Below are 18587 nucleotides of genomic sequence, written 5' to 3'. Positions count from 1 at the left end.
ACAATGTAACAGGCCCACAAAAAGTTCAGTTTGTCGCTCCCTCGGGCTCGTGCAGTGGAGATCTTCGTGGGCTATACTCAGCCTTGTCTCAGGGTAGTAGGTTGGTGGTCTGTTGATATCCCTCTGGTGGTGTGGGGGCTGTGCTTTGGCAAAGTGGGTGGGGTTGTATCCTGCCTGGTTGGCCCTGTCCGGGGGTATCGTCGGACGGGCCCACAGTGTCTCCCGACCCCCGTCTCAGCCTCCAGTATCTATGCTGCAATAGTCTATGTGCCGGGGGGCTAGGGTCAGTCTGTTATATCTGGTGTTATTCTCCTGTCTTATCCGGTGTCCTGTGTGAATTTAAGTATGCTCCCTCTAATTCTCTCTCTCTCCCTCTCATCCCGGAGGACCTGAGCCATAGGACCATGCCTCAGGACTACCTGGCCTGATGACTCCTTGCTGTCCCCAGTCCACCTGGTCATGCTGCTGCTCCAGTTTCCACTCTTCTGCCTGCGGCTATGGAACCCTGACCTGTTCACCGGACGTGCTACCTTGTCCCAGACCTGCTGTTTTTCAACTCTCTCTCTCTACCGCACCTGCTATTTCAACCTCTAAATGCCCGGCTATGAAAAGCCAAGTGACATTTACTCCTGATGTACTGACCTGTTGCAACCTCTACAACCACTGTGATTATTATTTGACCCTGCTGGTCATCTATGAACGTTTGAACATCTTGGAGAATAATCTTGCCTTAATGGCCATGTACTGTTATAATCTCCACCCGGCACAGCCAGAAGGGGCCACCCCTCAGAGCCTGGTTCCTCTCTAGGTTTCTTCCTAGGTTTCTGCCTTCCTAGGGAGTTTTTCCTAGCCACCGTGCTTCTACATCTGCATTGCTTGCTGTTTGGGGTTTTAGGCTGGGTTTCTGTATAGCACTTTGTGACAGCTGCTGATGTAAAAAGGGCTTTATAAATACAATTTGATTGATTGGTTACCCAAGAAGATTTTTTAAAATGTAAATATACTTAAATCATAGTTTATGAACTTATTTTAAGTATATTTAAAATTATCTAAATTGTAACAATTTTAAATACATTTAATGTCAATTTGATTTGTATTTTATTAGCATTTAAGTATATTAAATACACTTCAAATGATCTAAATTGGGACACTTTTTGTACTTAAGTATATTCTTAGTAATTCTTAGTAATATTCTTAGTAATTAGTGCAAAACAAATATAGTTCGAATACACCTTAAGTACATTTTATGTATATTTCTCATAAATCTGAATTATACTAAAATGGTACTTGAATTAGAATTCCTGTATTTTCTTTACAAAAAAAGTATACTTATAATGTGCTTCAAGTATACTTTTACAAATACACTTCTACTAATTAACCACATCTGCTAATGTAATTAGCCATGTAAAGGTTACCTTGATTGACCAAGGAATATTCTCAGCCAATGCTAACATGCAATTTACAGTACATAGCAGTTGTGGCTGGAGCAGCAATTTACAAGTAACACTTTTGAGAACTGTGCAGTATTGGCATTTCACACTTTAGTTGTTCACATTAAGGTAATAAATTAACATTTCAATAAAATGTGTAATGTGTAATATGTAATGTCTAATTAAAAGCACAACATTATTCAGTTTGAAAATGAACATCAAAACATTTGAATAAGCTAAATATGTTATAAATATATTATAAATCAAAACTTCTGCTGCAGAAAAGGATGCTGGGTTTGTGCACATGCGTTTTTGAAAGTATACTTTATGTGTATTTTGTGGACATTTAAGTTAAATATACTTTTTTGAAAGTATACTTAAGTATACTTTCTTGAGATATGAAAAAGTATACTCTCATGAAGCATGTTCCTCAGCTGTGCATTATTCCTTAAGTGGAATAAACATTCCATTATCATTGTCAACTTTCTCTGCACTCTTCTGAACAGGAATTCAGAAAGTAAGTCAAAAGTCATTATTGGAACTGAAACTACAGTGCCTCGCAAAAGTATTCATACCCCTTGGATTTCTTCACATCCTATTGTTACAAAGTGGGATTAAAATGGATGTACTTTTTTGTCAACTATCTAAACAAAATACTCTAATGACAAAGTGGAAGGTTTCTATAATTATTTTGGAAAAGGTTGATAGAAATTAAATAACAAAAATATAGTCATTGCATAAGTATTCAACCCCCTGAGTCAATACATGTTAGAAACACCGTTGGCAGCGATTACAGCAGTGAGTCTTCTTGGGTAAGTCTCTAAGAGCTTTACACACCTGGATTGTGCCATATTATCCCTTTATTCTTTTCTGAATTCTTCAATCTCTGTCAAGATGTTGGTGCTCATGGCTACACACCAATTTTCATATCTTGCCATAGATATTCAAGCAGATTTAAGTCAAAACTGTAACTTGGCCACTCAGGAACATTCACTGTCTTCTTGGTAAGCAACTCCAGTTTAGATTTGGCCTTGTGTTGTAGGTTATTGTCCACATGAAAGGTGACATCTTCTCCCAGTGTCTGTTGTAAAGCAGACTGAAGCAGGCTTTCCTCTAGGATTATGCCTGTGCTTAGCTCCATCCCGTTTATTTTTATTGGGAAAACTCCCCAGTATTTGCCTATGTCAAGCATACCCATACCATGATGCAGCCACCACCATGCTTGAAAATAAGGCGGCAGTAACTCAGTGATGTGACTGTTGTGTAGGATTTGCCCGAAACAGAAGGCTTTGCATTTAGGCCAAAACGTCTTTTTTTTGCAGTATTACTTTAGTGCCTTGTTGCATACAAGATGTATGTTTTTTTTCACTCTGTCATTTAAATCATTCTTGTGTAGTCAGTACAATGTTGTTGATCCATCCTCAGTTTTCTCCCATCACAGCCATTGAACTCTCTAACTGTTTTACAATAACCAATGGCCTCATGGTAACATCCCTGAACAGTTTCATTCCTGTCCTGCAGCTCAGTTCAGAAGGACGACTGTATCTTTGATGTGTCTGGGTGGTTTAATACATAATCCACAGCATAATAATTCATTTGACCATGCTTAAAGAGATATTCAATGTCTGATTTGATATTGTTGCTAATCTACCAATCACTGCCCTTTTATGAGGCTTTCGAAAGGCTCCCTGGTCTTTGTAGTTTAATCTGTGCTTGAAATTCAATACTTGACTGAGGGACCTTACAGATGTTGTATGTATGGGGGACAGAGGAAGGTTTATTCATAAAATAATCATGTCAACCCCTATTATTTCACACAGAGTCCATGTATATTCTGTATATTCTGTGATTTGCTAAGCTAAATTTTACTCCTGAACTAATTTAGGCTTGACTAAACAATGGGGCTGAATACTTATGCAAATTTGTATTAATTAATTTTTCTTCCACTTTGACAGAGTATTGAGTTAATTGATGACAACAAATGACAATGAAATCAATTTGAATCCCACTTTTTAACACAATACAATTTGAAGAAATACAAGGGGTATGAATACTTTTGCAAGGCACTTATTGTGTACTTGATCACTCACAAGCAGAGTTTCATATTTTTTTAAATCAATGCTTCAACTTAAAAACAACTCCAAGTGTATTTTGAATGAATATACTAAATTACAATTCAAGCGTTTGAAATTGAAGTACAGTTTCAATTAGTGTGTTTAAGTTTAATGATAGTGAACATATAGTATACTTAAAGACTGAAAAACAATGAATTTAAAGTACACTTTTAATAAGTGTATGAAGGGTGATAGCATATTTATAGTATACTAAAAGACTGAAAAAAACAATTAATATAAAGTACACTTTTAGTAAGTGTGTTGAAGATTTATCCAAAGCGTTTGACATGGTTGATCATTTAATATTACTTTTTAAATTGCATTAATACGGTTTTCATGATTATACATATAATTGGTTATGTAGTTATGCTTATGGTAGAGAACAATTTTGTTTATGCAAATAAGAATAAGAAATATTGTTTTAAAAAAAAAGAGCCAGAATCTCAATTGGTGGGAATGAAATGGAACAAATCACATCCACTAGATTCCTCAGAGTTCTAATTGATGAAAAGTTATCCCGGAAAGATCATATTCAATTTGTCTGTAGCAAAGTGATGAAATCTGTTGGTATCATCAGAAAGACTACTGGTTTGGTGTCACGCCCTGATCTAGAGAACTCTTGTTGGTTGGGTCAGGGTGTGAGTTTCTGTTGAGATCTATGTTATTGTATTTCTATGTTGTAGATCTAGGTTGATATTTCTATGTTTGGCCGGGTGTGATTCCCAATCACAGGCAGCTGTCGCTCGTTGTCTCTGATTGGGGATCATACTTAGGTAGCCTGGATGCCTACCTTAGTTGTGAGATCTTGACTCGTCTTTGTGTTTCCTGTTAGGCTTGTTGTGTGTGTATAGCCCATAGGACTTCACGTTTTCGATGTTTTATTTTGTCAAGTGTTTATTCGTCTTAATAAACATGTATGCATACCACGCTGCACCTTGGTCTGACCCGTCTCTCAACGATCGTGACATTTGGTTAATCAGGCTTGCTTCCTAACGCTATACTATAGCTTAATTTACCCATATCTCATTTACTGTAATATTGTTGGGCCAGTACATATGCCTCCTACCTACACACATTTGACTAGCCACCACCTCTAATTACCTGGCTCAATCTGCACCTTTGTTTAAGAAACTCAATATCCTGTCTATTTACGACATTAATGTACGCCAATTATGCACTTCATCTACAAATACTCATACCTCCCAGACAGTTTACCTAAACCCTTCAATGGATTCTTCCAGGTTAACATGTGCATTCGGAAAGTATTCAGACCCCTTGACTTTTTCCACATTTTGTTACATTACAGCCTTATTCTAAAATTGATTAAATTGTTTTTTTTGCTCATCAATCTACACCAGGGGTGTCAAACGTCCGGCCCGCGGGTTAAAAATTGTAAAGTATAAAAATGCGCTGCAATTTTTCTATAAAATAAACTGCTGTTCCAATTGCGTCCACTGGATGGCGCAATAGCAATTGTGTTAAGCAAGCAAACTGTTTATACCGGGCCAGAGAAAGTAGGTCAAGCATGTGCAGCCAATGAGCTACTTTGTTTTGCCCGCGATATTTATTACGGCTTCTACTTTTAACATTATGTGCTTTGGCACCCTCATTGCCCCAATATGTCTCTGTCAAAAAAGAGAAAAGTGGACGCAGAGTGCAGAGTGTTCCAAGAAAAATGGTCATCCTATTTATTCACGGAATTGAATGGGAAAGCTGTATGTTTGGTGTGTTCAGAGCATGTTGCAGTGCTGAAAGAATATAACCTTCGGTCGCCACTATGTGAGTCTTCATGCCGACAAATATGACAACTTTCAAGGACAGCAGAGATGAGAGAAGGTGAATGAACTGTTGGCGGGTCTGAAGAAACAGCAGTCTGTGTTTACTCACAGCTGAGACATCAGTGACGCTGCAGTGAAAGCTAGCTACCTCATTGCTAATGAAATCGCAGTGGCTTCAAAACCATTTAGTGAGGGTGAATTTGTAAAAACATGCATGATGAAGGCAGCGGAGATTGTGTGCCCTGAAAAGCGGCAGGCTTTTGCAAATATCAGCCTGACAAGAAACACAGTTGCAGACAGGATGTCCCATCTTTCAGTGGATTTGGACAGCCAGTTGAAGCAAAAAGTAAAGTCATTTATTGCGTTTTCGGATGCAATTGATGAAAGCACGGACATTACAGATGTTGCACAACTGGCCATTTTCATCCGCGGAGTTGATGACACATTGACCGTCACCGAGGAGTTCGTGGAGTTGGTGCCGATGACAGATACAACGACAGCAGCTGATATTTTTACCGCACTCGTCGGTGCGCTGGACAGGGTCGGAGTGGACTGGTCCCGCGCTGTCAGCCTGGCTACAGATGGTGCGCCCTCAATGATCGGGAAAAAAGCAGGCGTTGTGACAAAGTTCAGAGAGAAAGTGCAATCTGCAAATGGAGGACGTGATTTTTTGACTTTTCACTGTATTTTGCACCAGGAGGCTTTGTGTTGCAAGTCATTAAAGATGGATAACGTCATGAAGGTGGTCATCCAAACTGTTAATTTCATCCGATCCAGAAGCCTGAATCACCGTCAGTTTGACAGCCTTCTCAGAGAGAAAGACCACATCTATGGCCTGCCATACCACACTGAGGTAAGATGGTTAAGCCGAGGTGCTGTGCTGAGGCGTTTCTTTGATTTACGAGAAGAAATTGAACAGTTCATGGAAGAAAAGGGCAAACCAGTGTTAGAATTTCATTCCGCAGAATGGATGCAGGACCTTGCAATTATGGTGGATGTTACAGAGCACCTGAATAACTTGAACAAACAGCTGCAAGGGCGCAACAAAGTTGTCACACAGTATTATGACAGCATACGTTCTTTCAAGTTGAAGCTGTCATTGTGGGAGACGCAACTTGCCGGTGGTGATGCAGCTCACTTCCCCTGTCTGAAAAATGTGTGCGCGACCCAACATGTGGCAGACATGAAGGGGTTCAAAGATAAAATAACGGGACTGTTACGGGAGTTTGAGCAACGCTTTCAGATTTATGTTTATATGTTTTTATGTTGATGTGCTATTGTTTTTAATTGTTTTTATTTTATTTGTATATTTAACCTATTCTTGACTCTGTGGTTCTTGCACTTGTTTGGGGAACAGGATTTCATTATTTTTATCTACATTTCTGCCTGAGAAATGACACCCTGATATAGTTCTGTGATCTGTGATATACTTCTGTTAATCACTGAGGCATTGTGTGTTTGTGTGTTCTTTTTCTTTAGAATTTTCAAATAAACTTGACGTGTTTTATGATTAATAGTGATGTTGTGCTTGTACTATTTTGGACACACTGTCCTCAGGCTCCAGCTTTATGTTGTATGTTGATCGTATTAAAACAAAGAAAACAATCTGAAGTTGTTGTTTTGAAGTTATATATACCATGATTTTTCCGGTTCGGCCCACTTGGGAATAGATTTTCCTCCATGTGGCCCCTGAGCTAAAATGAGTTTGACACCCCTGATCTACACACAATACCCCATAATGACAAAGCAAAAACAGGTTTTTAGAAATGTTTGCAAACTACAACAACTGAAATATCACATTTACATAAGTATTCAGATCCTTTACGTAGTACTTTGTTGAAGCACCTTTGGCAGCAATTACAGCTTTGAGTCTTCTTGGGTATGACGCTACAAGCTTGGCACACCTGTATTTGGGATCCTCTCAAGCTCTGTCAGGTTGGATGGGGAGCGTCGCTGCACAGCTATTTTCAAGTCTGTTAGATCGGGTTTAAGTCCGGGCTCTGGCTGGGCCACTAAGGGATATTCAGAGACTTGTCCCGAAGCCACTCCTGCGTTGTCTTGGCTGTGTTCTTAGGGTCATTGTCCTGTTGGAAGGTGTACCTTCGCCCCAGTCTGAGGTCCTGAGCGCTCTGGAGCAGGTTTTCATCAAGGAACTCTCTGTACTTTGCTCCGTTCATCTTTCCCTCGATTCTGACTAGTCTCCCTGTCCCTGCCGCTGAAAAACATCCCCACAGAATGATGCTGCCACCACCATGCTTCACCGTAGGGATGGTGCCAGGTTTCCTCCAGACGTGACGCTTGACATTCAGGCCAAAGAGTTCAATCTTGGTTTCATCAGACCAGAGAATCTTGTTTCTCATGGTCTGAGAGTCCTTTAGGTGCCTTTTGGCAAACTCCAAGCGGGCTGTCATGTGCCTTTTACTGAGGAGTGGCTTCCGTCTGGCCACTCTACCATAAAGGCATGATTGTTGGAGTGCTGCAGAGATGGTTGTCCTTCTAGAAGGTTCTCCCATCTCCACAGAGGAACTCTAGAGCTCTGTCAGAGTGACCATCGGGTTATTGGTCACCTCCCTGACCAAGGTACTTCTCCCCCAATTGCGCAGTTTGGCCGGGCGGCCAGCTCTAGGAAGAGTCTTGGTGGTTCCAAACTTCTTCCATTTAAGAATGATGGAGGCCACTGTGTTCTTGGGGACCTTCAATGCTGCAGAAATGTTTTGGTACCCTTCCCCAGATCTGTGCCTCGACACAATCCTGTCTCTGAGCTCTACGGACAATTCCTTCGATCTCATGGCTTGATTTTTGCTCTGACATGCACTGTCAACTGTGGGACCTTACATAAACAGGTGTGTACCTTTCCAAATCATTTTCAATCCAATCAAGTTGTAGAAACATCTCAAGGATGATCAATGGAAACAGGAGGCACCTGAGCTCAATTTCGAGTCTCATAGCAAAGGGTCTGAATACTTATGTAAATACGTTTGTTTTTTATTTGTAATAAATGTGCAATCATTTCTAAAAACCTGTTTTTGCTTTGTCATTATTGGGTATTGTGTGTAGACTGATGAGGATTTGTATTTATTTAACCCATTTTAGAATAAGGCTGTAACGTAACAAAATGTGGAAAAAGGGCACTGCGATAACCTTCACCCTCCCCACTGCCGCACCTCACATAGTCAATTCTCTATCAGATACAGAGGTACCATACTCTGGAATTCTTATCTTCACATTGAGAAAACCTCCTCATCCCTCAATAACTTCACACGAAGTCTGATGAACCAAACTACCCAATAATCCCCTCCATGTAGCCTAACTCTCACACTCACACGCACATAGTCAAAACATGGTTTTTCTTGTATACTGAGTATATCATGTACAGTGGGGAAAAAAAGTATTTAGTCAGCCACCAATTGTGCAAGTTCTCCCACTTAAAAAGATGAGAGAGGCCTGTATTTTTCATCATAGGTACACGTCAACTATGACAGACAAAATGAGAAAAAAAATCCAGAAAATCACATTGTAGGATTTATTATGAATTTATTTGCAAATTATGGTGGAAAATAAGTATTTGGTCAATAACAAAAGTTTCTCAATACTTTGTTATATACCCTTTGTTGGCAATGACACAGGTCAAACGTTTTCTGTAAGTCTTCACAAGGTTTTCACACACTGTTGCTGGTATTTTGGCCCATTCCTCCAAGCAGATCTCCTCTAGAGCAGTGATGTTTTGGGGCTGTCGCTGGGCAACACGGACTTTCAACTCCCTCCAAAGATTTTCTATGGGGTTGTGATCTGGAGACTGGCTAGGCCACTCCAGGACCTTCAAATGCTTCTTACGAAGCCACTCCTTCGTTGCCCGGGCGGTGTGTTTGGGATCATTGTCATGCTGAAAGACCCAGCCACGTATCATCTTCAATGCCCTTGCTGATGGAAGGAGGTTTTCACTCAAAATCTCACGATACATGGCCCCATTCATTCTTTCCTTTACACGGATCAGTCATCCTGGTCCCTTTGCAGAAAAACAGCCCCAAAGCATGATGTTTCCACCCCCATGCTTCACAGTAGGTATTGTGTTCTTTGGATGCAACTCAGCATTCTTTGTCCTCCAAACACGACGAGTTGAGTTTTTACCAAAAAAGTTATATTTTGGTTTCATCTGACCATATGACATTCTCCCAATCCTCTTCTGGATCATCCAAATGCACTCTAGCAAACTTCAGACGGGCCTGGACATGTTCTGGCTTAAGCAGGGGGACACGTCTGGCACTGCAGGATTTGAGTCCCTGGCGGCGTAGTGTGTTACTGATGGTAGGCTTTGTTACTTTGGTCCCAGCTCTCTGCAGGTCATTCACTAGGTCCCCCCGTGTGGTTCTGGGATTTTTGCTCACCGTTCTTGTGATCATTTTGACCCCACAGGGTGAGATCTTGCGTGGAGCCCCAGATCGAGGGAGATTATCAGTGGTCTTGTATGTCTTCCATTTCCTAATAATTGCTCCCACAGTTGATTTCTTCAAACCAAACTGCTTACCTATTGCAGTCTTCCCAGCCTGGTGCAGGTCTACAATTTTGTTTCTGGTGTCCTTTGACAGCTCTTTGGTCTTGGCCATAGTGGAGTTTGGAGTGTGACTGTTTGAGGTTGTGGACAGGTGTCTTTTACACTGATAACAAGTTCAAACAGGTGCCATTAATACAGGTAACGAGTGGAGGACAGAGGAGCCTCTTAAAGAAGAAGTTACAAGTCTGTGAAAGCCAGAAATCTTGCTTGTTTGTAGGTGACCAAATACTTATTTTCCACCATAATTTGCAAATAAAATCATTAAAAATCCTACAATGTGATTTTCTGGATTTTCTTTTCTCAATTTGTCTGTCATAGTTGACGTGTACCTATGACGAAAATTACAGGCCTCTCTCATCTTTTTAAGTGGGAGAACTTGCACAATTGGTGGCTGACTAAATACTTTTTTTCCCCACTGTACAATTAGAATGAATATGCTTTGCTTAACTGATTGAATAAACTTTTTTTTTACTTATATTTGTGGTGTGGTTTTCATAGCCCTTTTGGGCTTACAACATCAACTGCACACTGTTTTAACCCGTTTTTTTTTATCTGTACTGTTTTGTCTTTCACTTATTTTCTTTGGTGCAAATAAATAAAATCTAAAAACCTAAGAAGTGTAATTCGGAAAGAAGTTAATGGGGTACGAAATAACTGACGTTGTGTCAATAGCACAGAGGTAATGAAGAAACATGGGAAAAGTACTTTAATTACTTTTGTATTGAAGGGAGTATTTTATAACACTATGATAAGATAATGCTGTTATATTTACAGTATACTTCAGATATACTGAAAATACATCTCGTATTTAATGTATATTATTTGAATTTTTTGTATATTTAAGTATACTTTAGTATACTTGTAATATATACAAATATTATTATTTTTTCGCTTGGGTATACTTATGTCCAATTTGGATATATTTGGCTGTTTTCGCTGCATAACATTTAGAAGTTGTCCCTTTTCAGGTTTAGAAGAAGTGACTGCTAAATGCTAACTCCTGTTCGTATAAGCTGGTTAGCATAGCTAGCATACAGAAATCAGTGGTGGTAGTAGTTGATTGGTGACGATGATATGAACATGTGTTGGGGTTGACATCCATACACGCATTATAGTCCAATTTTTATCTCATAGTGTGAAATACACATATAAACAATAGCCTAAATGCAGGCTAATTTTACTGGGGGGCAATGAGGAGGAAAAATCCTGAAAATCACATTGTATGATTTTTAAGTAATTAATTTGCATTTTCTTGCATGACATAAGTATTTGATACATCAGAAGAGCAGAACTTAATATTTGGTACAGAAACCTTTGTTTGCAATTACAGAGATCATACGTTTCCTGTAGGTCTTGACCAGGTTTGCACACACTGCTGCAGGGATTTTGGCCCACTCCTCCATACAGACCTTCTCCAGATCCTTCAGGTTTCGGGGCTGTCGCTGGGCAATACAGACTTTCAGCTCCCTCCAAATATTTTCTATTGGGTTCAGGTCTGGAGACTGGCTAGGCCACTCCAGGACCTTGAGATGCTTCTTACGGAGCCACTCCTTAGTTGCCCTGGCTGTGTGTTTCGGGTCGTTGTCATGCTGGAAGACCCAGCCACGACCCATCTTCAATGCTCTTACTGAGGGAAGGAGGTTGTTGGCCAAGATCTCGCGATACATGGCCCCATCCATTCTCCCCTCAATACGGTGCAGTCGTCCTGTCCCCTTTGCAGAAAAGCATCCCCAAAGAATGATGTTTCCACCTCCATGCTTCACGTTTGGGATGGTGTTCTTGGGGTTGTACTCATCCTTCTTCTTCCTCCAAACACGGCGAGTGGAGTTTAGACCAAAAAGCACTATTTTTGTCTCATCAGACATTTTACATTTTAGTCATTTAGCAGACGCTCTTATCCAGAGCGACCACATGACCTTCTCCCATTCCTCCTCTGGATCATCCAGATGGTCATTGGCAAACCTCAGACGGGCCTGGACATGCGCTGGCTTGAGCAGGGGGACCTTGCGTGCGCTGCAGGATTTTAATCCATGACGGCGTAGAGTGTTACTAATGGTTTTCTTTGAGACTGTGGTCCCAGCTCTCTTCAGGTCATTGACCAGGTCCTGCCGTGTAGTTCTGGGCTGATCCCTCACCTTCCTCATGATCATTGATGCCCCACGAGGTGAGATCTTGCATGGAGCCCCAGACCGAGGGTGATTGACCGTCATCTTGAACTTCTTCCATTTTCTAATAATTGCGCCAACAGTTGTTGCCTTCTCACCAAGCTGCTTGCCTATTGTCCTGTAGCCCATCCCAGCCTTGTGCAGGTCTACAAGTTCATCCCTGATGTCCTTACACAGCTCTCTGGTCTTGGCCATTGTGGAGAGGTTGGAGTCTGTTTGATTGAGTGTGTGGACAGGTGTCTTTTATACAGGTAACGAGTTCAAACAGGTGCAGTTAATACAGGTAATGAGTGGAGAACAGGAGGGCTTAAAGAAAAACTAACAGGTCTGTGAGAGCCGGAATTCTTACTGGCTGGTAGGTGTTCAAATACTTATGTCATGCAATAAAATGCTAATTAATTACTTAAAAATCATACAATGTGATTTTCTTGATTTTTGTTTTAGATTCCGTCTCTCACAGTTGAAGTGTACCTATGATAAAAATTACAGACCTCTACATGCTTTGTAAATAGGAAAACCTGCAAAATCGGCAGTGTATCAAATACTTGTTCTCCCCACTGTATGTCACAATGGAACGACGAACTATCGCGTCTCAACGTCTGTGGACTATGATTTACGCTTCAGTCTCAAACATAAATGGTTGGTCCACACACAAATACCAATTCTAATGACCTATCATTATGACACCTATCCATGTCAAGCATTTGCTCTGATAGGGTTAGGCCTATGTCTTAGATTACGATTTTCCCCATTGACCAAAAGCTTGCAATGGAAAAAGAGCAGATCATAATCTTTATCAACAAACACGGGACCTGTTTTGACCCAGCTATTATTTCTATAATTACACACAGTTGTGCAAACAAAGAAGTCAGCGTCCTGTCAGCTATAAGGGTCCATCCATCCGGCCACCCCTGCCTGAGCCCTGCTCTGTTGTAGCCACAGCTCACTCCCTTACAACACAGCACATCCAGTAGCAGGAGCATGTGGAGGCAGAGGCAGAAGGAGCGTTCAGAGCCATTTAGCCGTTATAGTCAACACGGCCCATTATGACGTATTTTCTAACCTCATTGATTGACTCTTATCGAAGCATGGACGCATGTTACAATGTAACACAGACTATTTCGGCTCCTCTGCTGTGAACACTGCAGCAAGATTTTGAATACATCCACTAGCAGGTGCATGTGGGGGCTTAAGGAGTTTACTGTATGTGAAAAAGCAGGGAGTGTCCACTGTCCAGTATGACCACCTGTTATTTTATCTCTTCTGGCCTTATGAACATGATCCACTGGAATTCTGAACACGCTGACAATGATCAGACTCATCCCCAGAACAGCCCAAGATCACACCCAGCACAGCTGTGAACACACACAGAGCCAGACAGTCCAATGGCTGCCATGACCAAACTAAGCTCTCCTGCGCCTCCACACTTCATGTCTAAGGAAGGCAGGACTGGACATACAGAGTCTGTATTTCAGAGAGACGGAGAGAGGGAGAGAGAGAGAGAGAGGGGGTATAAAGAAGAGGAGGGAGAGACACTTAAAGAGAGACAATGAGAAGAGGAGGGAGAGACACTGAAAGAGAGACAATGTGCTGGCGTAGGCTACGTCTGTTTCTACCCTAGCTGCCTCTGTCCCCTCGCTGAACTTCACACGGGAATCATGACAGTGATAAAGAATTATTCTGACAGCTTTCTGAATTTATAACAAGATCTGCAGGCCGATTGTCTGAGGCCGGTAACACATAGAGTAGGCCTATATATAAATGATAAGAGACACACTTTCCTGACAGTGTACTACTCCACCCTGTGAGACACTGATGACGCAGAGAGATATGAAAGTGCTAAGAATCAACACTGTACAGTAATACATCAGTACCACTAACATATAGCCCTCCACCACAAGCTCATGGGTGTCCCATCCACCCATACATGCACACACCCATGTATACACACACCACACACACACTTAGAAATCAAAGTCATATCTTGGATACACAACTTACCCCTAGAATGAACTCACTCCTTCCTTTGACAACAAACATGAGGGAAAAGCAAAGCCTATTCCACAAGAGGACTGACTGTTGAGACTGACGGGTGAATTCAGTGACAGACCAGGAGAGTCTGGCTGCATGGCCACAGCTTATGAATAATGAGACCAAAGGGTGCATCCCAAATGGCTCCCTGTTCCCTACCTACATAGTGGACCACATAGAGAATAGGGTGCCATTTGGGACACACAAGAATCCTCTTAACACACTTATGTCATAAGACTATTGTAATCGATCAGGCCTGACTGACTGAGATAACCAATCCTGAATAAAAGCACTCACTCATACCTAAAGGTAGATGCACTGTTGCTAAAAGTGTTAAAGTTACTAGGCTAAACAATATACTAGGTTATCTGCTTCTTTTAATGCATTCATGGTGGAATCTGAACTTGGACATATGCACGTGTAACTACCTTTAGATTACACAGTGAGTGATGCATGAGTATGTCAGGTTAGAACTCGATCTGAAGATAGGAGTTTAAGAACACCAGAGGTTAGCAGGTACTGGGACATAAAACCAGGTCAAAAGGTCATTCAATAACTCAGAAAAACCCAACCAGGAAGAGACTACAGTACAGGCATAAAACTACATCAAAAGTGAAGAGAAACAAATCACATGTTACAAGCAGCAGTAATCATGTTGTTGTTAGATAGTAAATTGCAATGGAACAGATCATAAACTGTGAAACAATGCAATTGCTTTTGAGCACTGCCTGGGGACAGTATCTAGCGGAAATGATTGATATTTGACACAATAATAATACCAAAGAAAGCAGTGGGGATTCCAGCATGAGTCAGAGATGCCAGACCGTAGTAAGTTGAGCTTTATCTCCTGCTTACACATGGACAAATTCTGAGGGAACTGTAATCATGCCTGTCACTAAGCCTTTTCCTAATCCTCTATACTCTACAAACAGACACACACACACCCATTCACTCGAGCACACTAACATGCACACACACATACACTCACTCGAGCACACTAACACACCAAATTGTTGCCGCCACTCAAAAAGATATGAATAAATACAATTAAAATACTATTTTTGTTGTATTTTTTTTTAGAATGTTCGGAATGGTAAAAGGTTACCAGTGTAAACTTAAACGCCTAAAACCAAAAAGAAAGTATGTAGAAAAGATCATGGATATATATACAGTGGGGGAAAAAAGTATTTAGTCAGCCACCAATTGTGCAAGTTCTCCCACTTAAAAAGATGAGAGAGGCCTGTAATTTTCATCATAGGTACACGTCAACTATGACAGACAAATTGAGAAAGAAAAATCCAGAAAATCCCATTGTAGGATTTTTTATGAATTTATTTGCAAATTATGGTGGAAAATAAGTATTTGGTCATCTACAAACAAGCAAGATTTCTGGCTCTCACAGACCTGTAACTTCTTCTTTAAGAGGCTCCTCTGTCCTCCACTCGTTACCTGTATTAATGGCACCTGTTTGAACTTGTTATCAGTATAAAAGACACCTGTCCACAACCTCAAACAGTCACACTCCAAACTCCACTATGGCCAAGACCAAAGAGCTGTCAAAGGACACCAGAAACAAAATTGTAGACCTGCACCAGGCTGGGAAGACTGAATCTGCAATAGGTAAGCAGCTTGGTTTGAAGAAATCAACTGTGGGAGCAATTATTAGGAAATGGAAGACATACAAGACCACTGATAATCTCCCTCGATCTGGGGCTCCACGCAAGATCTCACCCCTTGGGGTCAAAATGATCACAAGAACGGGTGAGCACAAATCCCAGAACCACACGGGGGGACCTAGTGAATGACCTGCAGAGAGCTGGGACCAAAGTAACAAAGCCTACCATCAGTAACACACTACGCCGCCAGGGACTCAAATCCTGCAGTGCCAGACGTGTCCCCCTGCTTAAGCCAGTACATGTCCAGGCCCGTCTGAAGTTTGCTAGAGTGCATTTGGATGATCCAGAAGAGGATTGGGAGAATGTCGTATGGTCAGATGAAACCAAAATAGAACTTTTTGGTAAAAACTCAACTCGTCGTGTTTGGAGGACAAAGAATGCTGAGTTGCATCCAAAGAACACAATACCTACTGTGAAGCATGGGGGTGGAAACATCATGCTTTGGGGTTGTTTTTCTGCAAAGGGACCAGGACGACTGATCCGTGTAAAGGAAAGAATGAATGGGGCCATGTATCGTGAGATTTTGAGTGAAAACCTCCTTCCATCAGCAAGGGCATTGAAGATGAAACATAGCTGGGTCTTTCAGCATGACAATGATCCCAAACACACCGCCCGGGCAATGAAGGAGTGGCTTCGTAAGAAGCATTTCAAGGTCCTGGAGTGGCCTAGCCAGTCTCCAGATCTCAACCCCATAGAAAATCTTTGGAGGGAGTTGAAAGTCCGTGTTACAAAAATATAAACGCAACATGTAAAGCATTGGTCCCATGTTTCATGAGCTGAAATAAAAGATCCCAGACATTTTCCATACGCACAAAAAGCTTATTTTTCTAATATTTTGTGCACAAATTTGTTTACATCCCTGTTAGTGAGCATTTCTCCATTGCCAAGATAATCCATCCACCTGGTGTGGCATATCAAGAAGCTGATTAAACAGCATGACCATTACACAGGTGCAATTTGTGCTGGAGACAATAAGGCCACTCTAAAATGTGCAGTTTTGTCACACAACACAATACCACAGATGTCTCAAGTTGAGGGAGCCTGCAATTGGCATGCTGACTGCAGGAATGTCCACCAGAGCTGTTGCCAGAGAATTTAATGTTCATTTCTCTACCATAAGTCGCCTCCAACGTCGTTCTAGAGAATTTGGCAATACATCCAACCGGCCTCACAACCGCAAAACACATGTAACACTCACAAACACACAGAGTTTTAGTGACCCACTATGAAATCTTGTGAGTGACCGAGGAAGTCCTTGGCGTTACAGTACAAACTCTCTGGTGCCTATTTGGCCCTATGGATAGGAATTATTAGGACTTGAAATGCCAAATCATGACATCAAACAGCCTTCCTTCCCATTCACACACTTAATGAGCAGCCAGGCATTATGCTAGGAAGTGTGTTTGGCTAGGTGATTTACTGCAGTGTGTGTGTTTGTGTGTATTTTTGTTTGTTTGTTTTTGTTGTGTTGTGAGGACTTACCCTTTCCTCACAAGACTGGTCTGAGCTCCCTCCACTGCCTCTGTTGGACTGTTCCTGAGAGAGCTGGCTCCCTGCATTGGAAACAAGGACAAGCACATCAGACTACTGTGCAGACAACTAGTCTCTAACACAGCATGGATACATAGCAGTACCGCATTAACAATATACACAGTGTACAAAACATTAGGAACACCTTCCTAATATTGAGTTGCACCCCCTTCTGCCCTCAGAACAGCCTCAATTCGTCGGGGCATGGACTCTATAAGGTGTCGAAACCGTTCCACAGGGTTCTGGCCCATGTTGACACCAATGCTTCCCACAGTTGTGTCAAGTTGGCTGGATGTCCTTTGGGTGGTGGACCATTCTTGATACACAAGGGAAACTGTTGAGTATGAAAAACCCAGCAGTGATACAGTTCTTGACACAAACTGGTGCGCCTGGCACCTACTACCATACCCTGTTCAAAGGCAGTTATATCTTTTGTCTTTACCATTCACCCTCTGAATGGCACATATACACAATCCATGTCTCAATTGTCTCAAGGCTTTAAATCCTTCTTTAACTTGTCTCCTTCCCTTTACTCCCCTTTATCTACACTGATTGAGTGGATTTAACAATTGACATCAATAAAGGATCATAGCGTTCACTTGGACTGTCTGTCATGGAAAGAGCAGGTGTTCTTAATGTTTTGTTCACTCAGTGTAGATCACAACTATCAACACATAATCTAGTTCACACCTGACTCAATTATGAAACTAAGAGTTCTACCAATCATGTGGAGAAAAACACAGTCCTAACAAAATGACATTGACATAGACCTACTACACAGGATAAGAATCGCTTTAGGATACAGCCCAGGACAAATCTATCACGAGTCAGACATCTGATCAGTATCACCACAGACAGCAGCCTACCTTCTTGGACAACTCACTGCATTCCAGACTCCTGACCAACTTCCAAACTCCAATCTTCCCTGTCACAGACTCAGACTGGATAAGAGCAGCAGCCCGGCACGGTACAGTACATCCCCCACAGAGCCCTGAGTCAGATGGTGATCTGGTCTAATTACTCCAAATTCTCGCTGGGTGGTTCTCCATTGGGCCGGTGCACCATGCTGTGTGACTCCAGTCCAGGGTCATAAGGGAGGGGCGTTTGTCCTTGACTGTGTGATCCCAAGCAGTTTGTTTACCCAGCCATCCCTCAGACACTCAGTCCAGTGTCCTGCCCCCCAAATAGCTAGAGGTTTAATTGCCTAAATCCTGGTCCTGAATCACTACGTGGGTAATCCTGTCAGTCAGCGGAAAATACCTCAACAGGCCAGTCCTCAATACACTGTCCCCCAGGCTGGGCTGTAGGATA

The 18587-nt window shown here is 41.7% G+C and overlaps 1 protein-coding gene across 11 annotated transcripts in view; it reads right to left on the bottom strand.

Moving 5' to 3' along the window:
• Nucleotides 1–18587, bottom strand: part of LOC121544729 (apoptosis-stimulating of p53 protein 1) — a 63317-nt gene that overhangs the window by 20085 nt on the left and 24645 nt on the right. For 9 of the 11 annotated variants that reach the window (XM_041854827.1, XM_041854821.1, XM_041854822.2 and 6 more), the window contains exon 4: nucleotides 17229–17299. In XM_041854827.1, coding sequence (XP_041710761.1) covers nucleotides 17229–17299 — 71 coding nt within the window. Of the gene's footprint in view, nucleotides 1–14040; nucleotides 14171–17228; nucleotides 17300–18142; nucleotides 18325–18587 lie in introns of those variants that run through there. The other 2 variants (XM_041854833.1, XM_041854832.1) reach the window with 2 other exon arrangements.

This window comes from Coregonus clupeaformis, chromosome 29, assembly GCF_020615455.1.
Source record: "Coregonus clupeaformis isolate EN_2021a chromosome 29, ASM2061545v1, whole genome shotgun sequence".
Classification (NCBI taxonomy): Eukaryota; Metazoa; Chordata; class Actinopteri; order Salmoniformes; family Salmonidae; genus Coregonus; species Coregonus clupeaformis.
The sequence above is the reverse complement of the archived record's forward strand: the minus strand, read 5'-3'. Positions and strand labels throughout refer to the sequence as shown.